The sequence below is a fragment of the Heloderma suspectum genome, chromosome 1, assembly GCF_057233095.1.
Source record: "Heloderma suspectum isolate Gila_16-S chromosome 1, 16-S_ref, whole genome shotgun sequence".
NCBI classification, from domain to species: Eukaryota; Metazoa; Chordata; class Lepidosauria; order Squamata; family Helodermatidae; genus Heloderma; species Heloderma suspectum.
In genome coordinates this window covers 366924687-366939113 of record NC_139458.1, presented here as the reverse complement: position 1 = coordinate 366939113, position 14427 = coordinate 366924687, and the positions used below count along the sequence as shown (strand labels likewise).

At 42.4% G+C, this 14427-nt stretch overlaps 1 protein-coding gene across 8 annotated transcripts in view; it reads left to right on the top strand.

Annotated features, from left to right (window-relative positions):
• Positions 1-14427, top strand: part of LYST (lysosomal trafficking regulator) — a 146388-nt gene that overhangs the window by 37446 nt on the left and 94515 nt on the right. For 6 of the 8 annotated variants that reach the window (XR_014786800.1, XM_084828182.1, XM_084828187.1 and 3 more), the window contains exons 8-12: positions 579-805; positions 1935-2001; positions 5695-5804; positions 7789-8212; positions 13382-13523. Coding sequence is in view for 6 of the 8 variants with exons in the window: in XM_084828182.1 (XP_084684308.1) it covers positions 579-805; positions 1935-2001; positions 5695-5804; positions 7789-8212; positions 13382-13523 (970 nt within the window). In the remaining 2 variants the exon portion in view is untranslated. The remainder of the gene's footprint in view (positions 1-578; positions 806-1934; positions 2002-5694; positions 5805-7788; positions 8213-13381; positions 13524-14427) is intronic. The other 2 variants (XR_014786801.1, XM_084828183.1) reach the window with 1 other exon arrangement.

Genomic DNA, 14427 nt, shown 5'->3' with positions numbered 1-14427 from the left:
CTGCTGACTTCCTCCTGACCCTGATTCCTTCACAAACTTGTCAGATGAGTAGACAATTCATACCTCTGCTTTTTTGCTCATGGGAGCTGTATTCTAAGAGTGGTAGTGTCATAATTCAAAGTATAACACAACCGTTATAAAGCAGTTACCTTTTAGAGTTATGGGTTTTCTTGAAAAAGCTAGGAACAAAAGCGTCTGTATGTAGTAATGGTGGTGAATAAGTACATCAATACATTAAAGATCTAAAAATGGATGATTATGGTAGTGAAACCATCTTGCAGTGTTCACAGGTATATGTACTTGTCAGCCTCCCACCACTGTCAGGTCTGTCTCGTAGCATATGAATGTGCATGTTTCAATTTTACATTTCTCCAAGATGATTGTATGCATCAACACAGGATCTTTGACAATGCAGAAGATCCTGATTTCTGATAACCCCATCAGTTCCTAATTAATAAAAAGTTATTGTTGGGCAATAGGTATAAAGCCTATTAGGTATAAGGCCGATACAAACAGATGAAGCAAACAGCAGTTGAATCACTGAATTTCAGCGGATGACCATGTATCTTCTCTTCCAGGAACAGACATTAAGAAAGAAAAAGGATGCTTTGGTTATTCCAGTTTTCCCAGTGATCTAGCTGAAAACCTTATTCAAGGGGAATTAATATACCCTGAAATTTGCATGTTGGAATTGCATTTACTCTCTGTTGGTAGCCCAAGCCTAGATGTGCTCACTCATGTCTTTCAAAGCTTCTTGAAAGTAATCAGGCTGAAGGGAAAGAATGCAGCAGTACTTATGCAACAGGTAAATGAAGCTATGCCTATGACCTAGTTGTCTTATTATTTATCTCGGTATATGGTATGAATAGATATACATAATGTAAATAAATATACATTATACAATATCATCAAGAAGTTCAGCACATGTCTCTGTCCATCTCTTCCTGGATTGGTTGGCCAACATGGGTGGGGGAGATACCACTGGAAAGCTGCAAAAGATGGGAAGGTAATTCGCAGTTTGAGAAATTGTCAGCTTTTCAACTGGGGGAGAGCATCAGTGCTCCTTATCCCCCCCCCCCAACCGCTCTCTTCTGCTTTGGGAGAGCCATCAGTGTGTGTTGAGATGTCAGCAGCCATTATATCAACTCCATCTCCATCTCAGACCTATTTATATGCATGTCAACCAAGACACCTCACAAGAGGCTAACCAAATTTTAAAGGCTTTGAGTAAATAAAACCAAACTGTGCTCATTAAGCATATGCGTATCTCTAGGCCACATTACCATACACCTACTTGCTATTTATGGGGCCGCGGTGGCTTAGTGGTTAAGACGCTGAACTGCAGACTGGAAGGTCGGCAGGTCAGCAGTTCGAGACCCGAGTGCCGCGTGACGGAGTGAGCTCCCGTCTTCAGTCCCAGCTCCTGCCAACCTAGCAGTTCGAAAGCAAGAATTTGCAAGTAGATAAATAGGCACCGCCTCGGCAGGAAAGGTAACAGCGTTCCATGCACCTGGGTGTTCAGTCATGCCGGCCACATGACCACGGAAGCGTCTTCGGACAGCGCTGGCTCTTCGACTTAGAAACGGGGATGAGCACCACACCCTAGAGTTGGACACGACTGGTTGGGGACACCTTTACCTTTTTTTACTTGCTATTTGGTGGTCATCTTGATAATATGGCCATGGAAGTGGGCTTTAACTAAAGAAAAAGAGTGAAGATGTTAGGGGCCTGAAGTTGAGACTATAAACTGAGGGAGGAAGCTGTGGCTAAGGGGGATAGGTCTGGCAAAGCCAGCTTGGAAGGGATGTTGGGGCTGGCCCATAGCCAGCTGTAGTCCATTTTTTATGGCCAAGCTTGCCCAAGCTTGGTGGATATTTTGTTAATTTATGATAATTGTTCAGTACATAATTTTTATTTTGTTTTTTTTCTTAAAGGGAGCTGTAAAGAGTCTCTTGGGCGGATTCCTCCACATATTGACACAGACAGATTCCTGTTTTCATGGTGAGTTGTAAATAAAAGCAATGTCTCCTTTTTGTGCTGTTCAGCACTCGGGAAGGAAATGTTAAGGTATAAATTTATACAACTGCAGAAATACAGTGTTAAGAATGTTAGATTTTTACATGCAACTATGTTGAATCTTTAAACTGTGAGATTCTGAAAACTATGGGCACAATCCAGCAAAGTTGAGTGCTTTTAAGTTCCATTGATTTCAGTGGGAAGAGTGTTAAGCATGTTCTTAACTTTCCCAAAGAAAACAAGAATATTTTAATCTGCTTAATTTTGCTGAATTGTACCCTAATTTTGCATGCTAATTAATATTTTACTTCATGTTTCTCCCAGAATGATGATCTGATTTGTATTGTGAAAAAGGCTATTACTCTGCATGTTCAGTTCACTCTGTTCTTGAACCATTTAATTAAATCTGGAAATGTTATTGAGAATTTTCAATGAGTTTCAGATGAATTCAAGAAGAAAGTAGGATTTAATCCTCCTCAGTTTAAGAAAGATGCATTGCCACGGTGATGTCAGGGTTGGATCGGAGCGCAGAGAGCCCCAAAGCAGTTCTGATTCTGAGGAAGAGATAGAAACTGTGGGAGAGGAACCCACGCGCTGTTCAGAGGAGCAACCGGGGGAAAGCCCCTCCCGGTACAAATTCCTGAGAGTGATAGTGACCCTGGCAGGGAGAGGGAGGTGCAACAGCAGTTTCTGGATGCTAGGCACCGGCACAGTGTCAAGTGGGAGATGGCGGGCGCTGAGAGGAGATGTATTCTTTTTACGAAATGTATTCTTTTTACGAAAAAGACTAATATAAGAACAATGGAGTAAGTTCCATTGAACAGAGTGGCACTTCCAACTAAACGGATTTAAGCTCATGTTGTTGGCTACATAGTACATTATCCATTGAACAGTAGTATGACGACTTTGATCATTGCCCGTCTTGAATACCAGGACAATTGTAAAATATCAGGATATTGTACGTAAATAATGTACCTTAAATAGTGTATAGATAGAAAGATTTTTTTCCTTCCTAGAAACGTTTGTTGTTGTTTCAATTCCATTGTCCAAATGTTTTGACCTTCATTTACTTTGAGAGGTGGTCTGATGGCACATGCTGCTGTTGCACTGTTTAAGTTAGGGAAGTCTTGGCCTGTCCATGGTCTGCCCCAGAGCATAAACTGTTCTGAAATTCCTGAAGGTAGTGTAGCATGGGATACGAATGAAATAAATGTTGGAGACCAGTGAAATTATTCTATATTGGTGAAATGGTAAAAAAAATCCCCAACGACTTGTTAACGGACATTGTAAACTATGACTAAGTTCCCATTGAAGTGGTCAATCTGCATGTGGGCTGTATAATTTCAGACTGCTGGTGAGGGAGTGAGGGATGGCGGAGAATTTCTCCCCGAAACTTTGGGGGGCCGAGCGCCAACGTGTCCGGCCCCCCGAACAAGTTTCGGGGAGAAATCCTCCGCACCCCCCCGCCCCCCCCGGGACGGGACTTACCTTCCCTGAATGTCCCTCCCGGCGGCGGGTCCGGCTGGCGGTTCGTCCGGTGTTCGAGCGGGGCGGGAGCGGCAGCCGGTCTTTCGACTGGCTGCCGCCCCCGCCATTGCAATGAAAGAAAAAAAAAAACACGTCCCCTGATAGGCTACATGACGATTCACGTAGCCTATCACGGCAAGATTTGCAAAGTCAGCCGTGATAGGCTACGTGAATCGTCACGTAGCCTATCACGGGTGACTTTAAAAAAAAAAAAAAGCGCGTACGCGAATGGCGGCCCCCATAGGGAGCCGCCATTCCCTTCCTTATTTGGTCGCTGTAGTCTATGTCAATGTTTACGTAGACTACGGCGAAAATAAGGGCAACGCAAATAGCGTTGCCCTTATTTTCGCCGTAGTCTACGTAAACATTTACGTAGACTACAGCAACTAAATAAGGAACGCGAATGGCGGCTCCCTATGGGGGCCGCCATTCGCGTACGGGTTTTTTTTTTTTTTTTAAAGTCACCCGTGATAGGCTACGTGACGATTCACGTAGCCTATCACGGCTGACTTTCCAGATCTAGCCGTGATAGGCTACGTGAATCGTCACGTAGCCTATCAGGGGACTTTTTTTTTTTTTTTTTTTTACTTTCGTGTTCGCGGCCGGGCGAGGTGGGAAGCCTCCTCCCCGGCCTGAATTTCGGCCGGGCGAGGCGGGAAGCCTCCCCCCCCGGCCTGAATTTCGGCCGGGCGAGGCGGGAAGCCTCCCCCCCCGGCCTGAACTTCGCGGGGGGAGCAGCGAAGCGCTCCCCCCCACCGCGAACAAGCTGCGAGAAAAGGTAAGTGACTTTCGTCCACCCCTAGGACCCTCCATAAAAATAACATAAAATCCCTCCACACAACTAAAGCTAGATGTAAGGCTTAGTAGGTTTCTCCATGACCTCTACTTTTAATATGTGGAGGGATTTTATTTTATTTCTATGGAGGATTATTCAATCTTTTCAGCCTCCACCTACAATCTAAAGTAGTACAGCCCAGACATAAACTTATCTCCTCAGTGAGAATTATACTCTGTCTAAAGCAACCTTTCCGAACCTAGTGCTCTCCAGATGTTTTGGACTGCAACTCCCTGCATTCTTGACCATTGGCCGTGCTGGCTGGGGCTTAAGGGAGTTGACAACCAAAACATCTGGAGGGCACCAGGTTGAGGAAAGCTGATCTAAAGAGTGTAGTACTGAATATAACCAATAAGCGACAGGGGAAGTTCCAGAGAAACTAGTTTAGGGGAGGGAGGGAGGGGCTGGAAAAACCATTATTAGGGAAGTGAGGATTTTGCTGTGCAAATATGAATAGGATAGCGGGCAATATTTCAAAGAAGCATCCATTATCCCCTAGACAGCCCTTAGAGTCATTCCTGACTCTGAAATAGGTTACAGTTGCTTTGCTTACAAAACTAATAAGCAATGTGACATGAGAATATCAGGGCCCATAAAGATATGTCAGGTACTTACCTTTCCTGTCATCTTGCTCAGCCTGCGTTCTTGAGCAGATCTGAGCAGATTTCTGAAGAGCATTGCTTTGTTCTTTATAGCCAAAGTGGTGTTTGGCTTCTAAGCTACTCTGAAATTTCTGCTAGTGCCAAACATGTTCAGAAATAATTTATTCTGAAGCCATTTAATTGTCTTCAGTGAGACTATTCTTTGACTTGTACGTTATATTGCCCTCTCAGTGTTCAGAACATTTGTTTTTTCCCAATAGTGGTACACTGCAAATATCTGTACCTCATTTTCTGATGATATAGTCTTCTAAACAGAGGATTCTAAACACAATGTAAAATACTATGTGCTGGTTTATTCCAAGTCAGAGCATCCTTTGTTATATATGTTTGCGTTAAGTAGATTACTGTAATAGGATGGGAATACTATGGCTGTAACCCAAAGAGCTTATTTAGGTGTAAAAACACACACTTGCAGTCATGCATCAGGAAGCTTCACTTTCCGATCACAGCTGTATGCAGCATAAGAGGTTGTCTCAGTTTTCCTGAGTTATAAGAGAAATGCACTGCTATCAGGGAGGGAGAGGGGGTTAGAAGTCTTGCTGGATGGCCTCTTGGATTGCAGCTACCTTTGGATTGCAGCCTATTTTAACAGCTTTAGCAGAGTTTGGAATAATGTGTGATAACTTTAAAACAAACCGTGATGCTGCTTTTCAGCATGTCAGGAGGTACTGATGGATCTGCTGGTGTCTCTGATGAGCTCAAGAACATGTTCAGAAGAGCTAACACTTCTCTTAAGGATCTTTTTAGAAAAGACTCCATCTACGGTAAGAATTTTACATAAAAGGAAAACACGTTGAAGTAAAGTTAACTACTAATGTTAATATGGTAGCCATTTTGGCTTTTGTTACAGAGGTTTCAGACTGAAGTAGTAGTACGCTCACCCTCTAACCAGTGTTCTTGCAATTTCGGCAACATACAACGGTTTTCTTGGAAATTTGGGGACAAGTAAGCAGGGATAGCATGTTGAGATAGCATGAATGCTGTTATAAAGTGATTATGCTCCCTCTTATTCAGCCCGTTTTCTTCAATCACAGAGGGATGTACAACTCCTGGATAAGAGGCTGTACAAAAGGTGTAACAATTTCAGGCACTGGGCAGGATCCAAAGGGCCCCTGCATGCACGCATAGAGGTTGTGACAGTTTTTCTCTTCTAGCTGCAGCTCCTTGTGGTGTTTGGAGAATGCTCTAGAGCATTTTCTGACCACCAAGTGGCTTGGTGGTAGTGGAGTGGGGTGTCGATGGGAGGGATGACCAGAAAAGCCCTACTGGATGTGTAGAAAGCCACATGCAACCCTCACAGGAGGTTCTGTCACCTGATTTGGGGGGATCCCACACCCCTTGGAAGATGCTTTTGGGGGGACTGGAAGAGCTGAGTGGAGGAGGGGGTTGGAAAGACAAGTTCTGATAGCGCCCTTCCATGCATGTTTTTCTGGACCCATCCTTTTGTGATTTTTATTGTGCATGTTGCAGTATTTCAGAGAATGTGACTAATTTTTAAAATGTATATAATTTGGAGGAGGTGACCATCTTGGTCAAGTACATCTTGTCTTATCAGTAAAGATGCTGACAAAACTGAAAAGAAGAAAGATAAAAAGAAAGTCTAGAAGGCAAATCCTTTGAAGGAATTAAATGATTTAACCTGGAGAATATACTGACAATTTTCAAATATAGTGTATGAATAGAATAAGTAATAGCAGGAATTAAATAAAGGAAGATAAACTTTAAAATTGGGGAAATTTTCACAACTATAAGAGTAGCTAAGCAGCTGTGAGAGCGGGCTGCTGTTGGATGTTTTCAAGAAGCAATTCTATATTCAGAATGCTTTTGTTATTGGATAATATTGCCTTTAAGGAGTTGGTTGGGCTAGATGATTTGCTGAATCTCTTCTAGTGCTAATCTCCGGTCAGTAAGAATTTTTTCTTGCTATTATGACAAGACAGAAGAACAATTTTATAGTATATTTCATGTAAATGGTAGTCAATTAAACTTTTAAGAAGAGGCTAGGAATAGACATTTGTTTTCTAACAGTCATGCTTTGGATTTGCAGTGTTCAGCTGAAATACTTCAACCTTAATGATAAATGCTGCTCCAGTCCATAGTCGGTGGCTTCATTCACATGTATTGTTTAACAATGTTTTAGCATTATATGCATGAGCCTCTGGGAGCCTGATTGAAAACCTTGGGCTCATGTGCTCCCCTCTCCTTCTGTGTGACTTGGAGAACCAATAAATTATGACTCAGATTCACTTTCCCTGATTCTTGGCTTGTCGTTACATATGGAGCAGGAAAGGTGGTTTAAAAACAAACTCTAATCAGTTACTAAACAAGCCAACAACAAAACCTGAATTAAAAAACCCTAGAACTTGTTTTTAAACTATGATTCATAATTTCTACATAATGATAAATCAGGAATTGGGGAAAGTGAAATTGAATCATATTTTATTCCTCCTCCCATTTGCATGGGAGGAGGAGAGCGGATGGAGACTTGTGCGAGCCTGAGGCTTTGCTTAGGCTTGCAGAGGTTTGTGCACACAACGCTAAATCCTGGCTTTACATTATGATCCAGGCCATTGTATTTATGATTTCTGAATATGTGTTGCATATATTTATGCAAACTAGGCATGCAAAAATAGTCGGGCCCCATCAGTATTTTTAAAAGTGAGCAAATATAAACAGATTTTTAATTCTTAGATATAGAATATGTATATATGTTGTAGTGGTCATCTTATTTTGTTCGTTTCTCTTAAGAGTACGCTGCTTAAAGGAATTCTGAAGATTTTGGAGGCAAATATCGAGATGAGGCCTTTACAACATATCTCATTTCCTTTGCATCAAATACCAAGTTTAGGAAGCAGTCCTTCCCAAAAACCCACTCTCAGTCTCAACAGCAAGACCATAGGACTACTAAGACGAGCAAGGCTTGCACAGGCAAAGAAGGAGCCAGAGGGTGAGAGCTTGTCTCACCATCTTCTTTCTTCTTGGCATGTTGCTCCAATCCATTTGCCTTTGGTTGGGCAAAACTGTTGGCCACACATGTCTGAGGGTTTCAGCATCTCATTGTGGTTTTATGTGGAATGTGTTCATGAAGCAGACAATTCCGTGGAGAAAGCAAAAAGAATGAAAAGAAGGAGCAAATCATTAATTACTCATGACAGCAGTTTTGATGATACAGGTAAGACATATTGCTGATCTGTAATACAGTGAAATTCAACCTGTAAGAGTTCTGATGTGCTTAAAACAATTCAACTCAGTAATGCAGTAATGCTAACTGTATATGCTGGTGTATATTCAGAGGAAAGATGCTGATTCCAAAGAAAGCTTTATTGACTTAAGGCAGTATCCAGTGTGACATGAGCGCTAACGTAAATTATGTTGTAATAAAGGAGCTCTAGTGCAACACCAGTAGTATTAGCCAGCATGAGAGGATTCTCTAGAAAACCCATTGGACAAGCTAGCACTATTGGCATTGTGCTAGAGGTCCCTTATGCAGTGCAATGTAATTTATGTTAGCATTGTGTTGCATTGGACACTGCCCTTAGGTTCCAACCATAGATTAAAAAAAACACCCTTATTCTTTTGTAAGGCGTTTGAGATGGACATATCATAGCATTCTGTTTTATTAAAGGTTGGGCCCATATTACAATAAGAGCAAAATAATAAAAAAAAACAATGGTAGAAAAACCACTTAACAGCACCAGCTTTGGGCCCAAGCAGATAATCGTGGATTTCCCGACTCCTTCATTTTGGCATAAAAGTAGCTGCAGGCGGCTGCAAATTTGATGGACAGGATCAGTGGTGCTGGAGTAGTTCTATAACCTTTTCCCTTGCACTCCTCCCCTGATCCAACTCCCCCCACCCCAATCTGATGTTAAGTCTTGCAGTGGTAAACATACAGCTAACTGGGCTAATATCAGTGTGGGGGGAATTTGGGTTGGGGGAAGTACGCAGGGACAAAAGCTTAATCTCCCCTGTTTCGGGCAAAATTGAAATCTACTGTAGCTGCTTTAAAGTGGATCTCTTGCACCTCATCTGTTAACTACAGAATGACACCTTTTAACAAGAAAATAGGAATAGGATCAGCACCGCTTGTTGAGATAAAAGACCAGAATTAGATGCAATATCACCAGTGAGTAAAAGAGGAAATACAAGAGAGAATTATGCATAAAATACACCAAAGAATACATTGTTGTTGTTGTTCAGTCGTTAAGTCATGTCCGACTCTTCGTGACCCCATGGACCATAGCACGCCAGGCCCTCCTGTCCTCCGCTCTCTCCCAGAGCGTGCTCAAATTCATATTCATTGCATCGGTGATGCTATCTAGCCATCTCATCCTCTGCCGTCCCCTTCTCCTTTTGCCTTCTATCTTTCCCAGCATCAGGGTCTTTTCCAGGGAGTTTTCTCTTCGCATTAGGTGGCCAAAATATTGGAGCTTCAGTTTCATTATCTGTCCTTCCAATGAGCAGTCAGGGTTGATTTCCCGTAGGATGGACTGATTTGACCTCCTTGTAGTCCAGGGGACTCGTAAGAGTCTTCTCCAGCACCACAGTTTGAAAGCATCAATTCTTCGGCGCTCAGCCTTCCTTATAGTCCAGCTCTCACAGCCATACGTTACTACTGGGAAAACCATAGCTTTGATTATATGGACCTTTGTCGGCAAGGTGATGTCTCTGCTTCTTACTATGCTGTCCAGGTTTGCCATAGCTTTCCTCCCAAGGAGCAAGCGTCTTTTAATTTCATGGCTACAGTCACCGTCTGTGGTGATCTTGGAGCCCAAGAAAATAAAATCTGTCACTGCTTCCATTTCTTCCCCTTCTATATCCCAGGAAGTGATGGATCCAGATGCTATGATCTTCATTTTTTTAATGTTGAGTTTCAAACCAGCTTTTGCATTCTCCTTTTTCACCCTCAACAAGAGGCTCTTGAGATCCTCTTCGCTTTCTGCCATTAGGGTGGTATCATCTGCGTATCTGAGGTTGTTGATAATTCTCCGGGCAATCTTAATTCCGACTTGTGATTCATCCAACCTGGCATTTCTCACGATGTACTCTGCATATAAGTTAAATAAGCAGGGCGACAATATGCAGCCTTGTCGTACTCCTTTCCCAATTTTGAACCACTCGGTTGTTCCATGTCTGGTTCTTACTGTTGCTTATTGACCCTTGTACAGGTTTCTCAGGAGACAGGTAAGGTGGTCTGGTACCCCCATCTCTGTGGCAGAATTTTCCAGAGTTTGTTGTGATCCACACAATTCATGCTTGCCTGTTATCCCGGTGATTTCTTGACTTCCTACTTTGGCATTCCAATCCCCTATGATGAAAAGGACATCTTTTTTTGGTGTTAGTTCTAGAAGGTGTTGTAGGTCTTCATAGAACTGATCAACCTCAGCTTCTTGGGTCTTAGTGGTTGGGGCATAGACTTGAATTACGTCAATGAAGCAGAAATAGACGTTTTTCTGGAATTCTCTTGCTTTCTCCATGATCCTGCGAATGTTGGCGATTTGATTTCTAGTTCCTCTGCTTCTTCGAAACCCTGCTTGTACTTCCGGTAGTTCTCGGTTCACATGCTGCTGAAGCCTAGCTTGTAGGATTTTGAGCATAACCTTGCTGGCATGTGAAATGAGCACAATTGTGTGGTAGTTTGAACACTCTTTGGCATTGCCCTTCTTTGGAATTGGAATGTGAACTGACCTTTTCCAGTCTTGTAGCCACTGTTGAGTGTTCCACATTTGTTGGCATCTTGAGTGCAGCACTTTAACAACATCATCTTTTAGGATTTTAAAATAGCTCAGCTGGAATACTGTCATCTCCACCAGCTTTGATGTTAGTAATGCTTCCTAAGGCCCATTTGACTTCACTCTCGAGGATGTCCGGCTCAAGTTCAGTGGCTGCACTATCATGGCTATCAGGGACATTAAGATCTTTCCTGTATAGTTCTTCTGTGTATTCTTGCCACCTCTTCTTAATCTCATCTGCTTCTGTTAGATCCCTGCCTTCTTTGTCCTTTATCATGCCCGTCTTTGCACAAAACGTTCCCTTGATATCTCCGGTGTTCTTAAAAAGATCTCTAGTCTCTCCCATTCTATTGTTTTCCTCGATTTCTTTGCATTGTTCATTTAAGAAGGCCTTCTTGTCTCTCCTTGCTATTCTCTGGAACTCTGCATTCAGTTGGATATATCTTCCCCTTTCTCCCTTGCTTTTCGCTTCCCTTTTTTCCTCAGCTACTTGTAAAGCCTCCTCAGACAGCCACTTGGCTTCCTCGCATTCCTTTTTCTTTGGGATGGATTTCGTTGCTTCCTCCTGAACAATGTTACGGACCTTTGTCCATAGTTCCTCAGGCACTCTGTCTATCAGGTCTAATCCCTGAAATCTATTCCTCACCTCCACTGTATATTCATAAGGGATATGATTTAGGTCATACCTGAATGGTTTAGTGGTTTTCCCTACGTTCTTCAATTTAAGCCGAAATTTTGCAACAAGGAGCTCATGATCTGAGCCACAGTCAGCTCCAGGTCTTGTTTTTACTGACTGTATAGGGCTTCTCCATCTTTGGCTGCAAAGGACATAATCAATCTGATTTCGATATTGACCATCTGGTGATGTCCATGTGTAGAGTCGCCTCTTGTGCTGTTGGAAAAGCGTGTTTGCTATGATCAGCGTGTTCTCACCAAGGCCATGCTTGCCTGTTATCCCGGTGATTTCTTGACTTCCTACTTTGGCATTCCAATCCCCTATGATGAAAAGGACATCTTTTTTTGGTGTTAGTTCTAGAAAGTGTTGTAGGCCTTCATAGAACCAATCAACCTCAGCTTCTTTGGCCTCAGTGGTTGGGGCATAGACTTGAATTACTGTGATGTTGAATGGTTTGCCTTGGATTTGTACTGAGATCATTCTATCGTTTTTGAGATTGTGCCCCAGTACTGCTTTTCCCACCCTTTTGTTGACTATGAGTGCTACTCCATTTCTTCTGAGGGATTCTTGCCCACAGTAGTAGATATAATGGTCACCTGAATTAAATTTGCCCATGCTTGTCCATTTTAGTTCACTGATTCCCAAGATGTCGATGTTCAATCTTGCCATCTCATGTTTGACCCCCTCCAGCTTACCTTGATTCATTGATCTGACATTCCAGGTTCCTAAACGATATTGTTCTTTACAGCATCGGATGTTCTTTTCACCACCAGACACATCCACAGCTGAGTGTCCTTTCGGCTTTGGCCCAGCTGCTTCATTCTTTCTGGTGCTGCTTGGAAATACCCTCTGCTGTTCTCCAGTAGTATATTGGACCCCTTCCGACCTGAGGGGCTCATCTTGCGGCATCATCTCTTTTAGCCTTGTGATATGTTCCATGGGGTTTTCTGTTTTAGCCTTGTGATATGTTCCATGGGGTTTTCTTGGCAAGAATACTGGAGTGGGTTGCCTTTTCCTTCTCCAGTGGACCACATTTTGTCAGAACTCTCCACTATGACCTGTCCGTCTTGGGTGGCCCTGCACGGCATAGCTTATGGCTTCACTGAGTTACGCAAGCCCCTTCGCCACAACAAGGCAGTGTTCCACATTAAATACAACTGAGGCCAAAGGCAGCAGTTGTACTTGCTATCATCAGAGAACCAAGAAAAGGGGTCTGGTTCTGCTCTGAGTCTTGCAAATTCTGAAAGGCCAGTTAACAAGCAATACCCTCTTCCAAATGAGGTTTCCCAGCAATTCAAGCTGCTAAGGTGCATAATGCCTATAGTTATGAAAAAGTGGGAGCAATGGTGGATATGCGCCCCTATTATGGGCTCCTCAGTCACAGAGTGCAGCTAACATGATGTTGGGAGTCTGTGATTGACCCGTCCATGTGTGTAAGTTAAGTGAAAATGTAGCCCATAGATAGTTCTATGATTTGGGGTTTGGCCCTGCAATACAACTAGTAGCTCCAGGGGGTGATTCAGAGCAGGCAAGTGAGTTGGGCAAAATGGTTCCTAATGTGAACCAGGCTGGGATGCATATTCTGTTTTCTTTCTCAATTGTCTCCTGCTTTAGGAGTGTTCATATGTGACACACAAATTGTGGGAAAAATACAAGGGTGTTTCTTAGTGAGAGACACTAACAGTTATCCATTCTTAGCTAGCTATATATTTATTCTAAACTTGGTTCACTTGAGGGAATGCAAAATTGAATCACAACAGGTGTGAATTTTTTGCGCATGTCTACAGATTATATGTCAAACCAAACTAGGACTTCATCTTTCTTATGGAGTGCTGGCTACATTTTTATACTTTATAGAATGCAAGACAGCTATGCATGTTTAACTTTCTGTGTTTAACTATGCACTTGATTTAACAAATGTTCTGTGTTCTAGAAGAAAGCAAACCTGGAGTTGATTACCTCAGTTTGGGAGACAAACTTCTTGAAGATGGCTGCCTTCATATATTTTCATTGGGGTCCAAAGCATTGATGATACAAGTGTGGGCTAATGTGAACACTGGAGCTTTCATATTTCGGTACCGTAATATAAACAGATCATACATTCTTTTGCCCTAGTGGAATTGCTGTAGTTAGTGAAAGGACGAACAAGTTCATTACACCAGCAATGATATATATTTTATGCACTAAATATGCATAAAACTTGTTGCTGTGTTTGGGCTCAGAGACATGTAAAATGGGTAAGATGATATTTTTATTGCATCAGTTTTAACTGGTAGCGGAATGCTAGCACTTGTGTTTCACAGAGCCCTGCTGAAGAAGAGATTTGTATAGCATGAACAGCATGATTATCTAGGCCTCCTGAGAAAAGTCATAATTCATTTTTCTCTTAAATTCTCTGTATGTGCTAATGTCAGTTAAGCTCCAGTAATGCAATTATCCTGTAGGGGTCAGCTGAAATGGGACCTGTTTTGTGAACATCTTCATCACTGGCCCAAGGTGCCCCCAACTTTGGTGCCTTTTCTGCAAACGTTTTATGTTGCTAAAGTGATCCCTGATTGGTTAGGATTGCCTGGGTGACCAGGAAACATATAGGAAACATTGCCTTTACTCGCAAAGTAGGATTCCTTTGTCTTTAGCAATGAAGGCACATAGCCAAGTCTGGTTATGTAGTGCCTTGACATTGTTGTGTCTAGTACATGATCCATAACTGGTTGGGATCATTTGAAGAGGAATGAAACAGAAAAACGGTATTTTGAGCTGCTCTGAATACTTTTTTTAAAAATAAAAAGCATGGTTGATATAATAAAGTGACTGGAAATGACACTGCGGCAGAGGAGGAAAACACTTGCTATAAACAGTTGCAAAGTTCTATAAAAATATAGGCTTAAGAGGCTGGTGTTGCTCCACAATCACTATTCATGAAGTGTAAAGCAAACCAGGAGAACATATAGCTCAATCTTAATGTCCTATCACAGTATA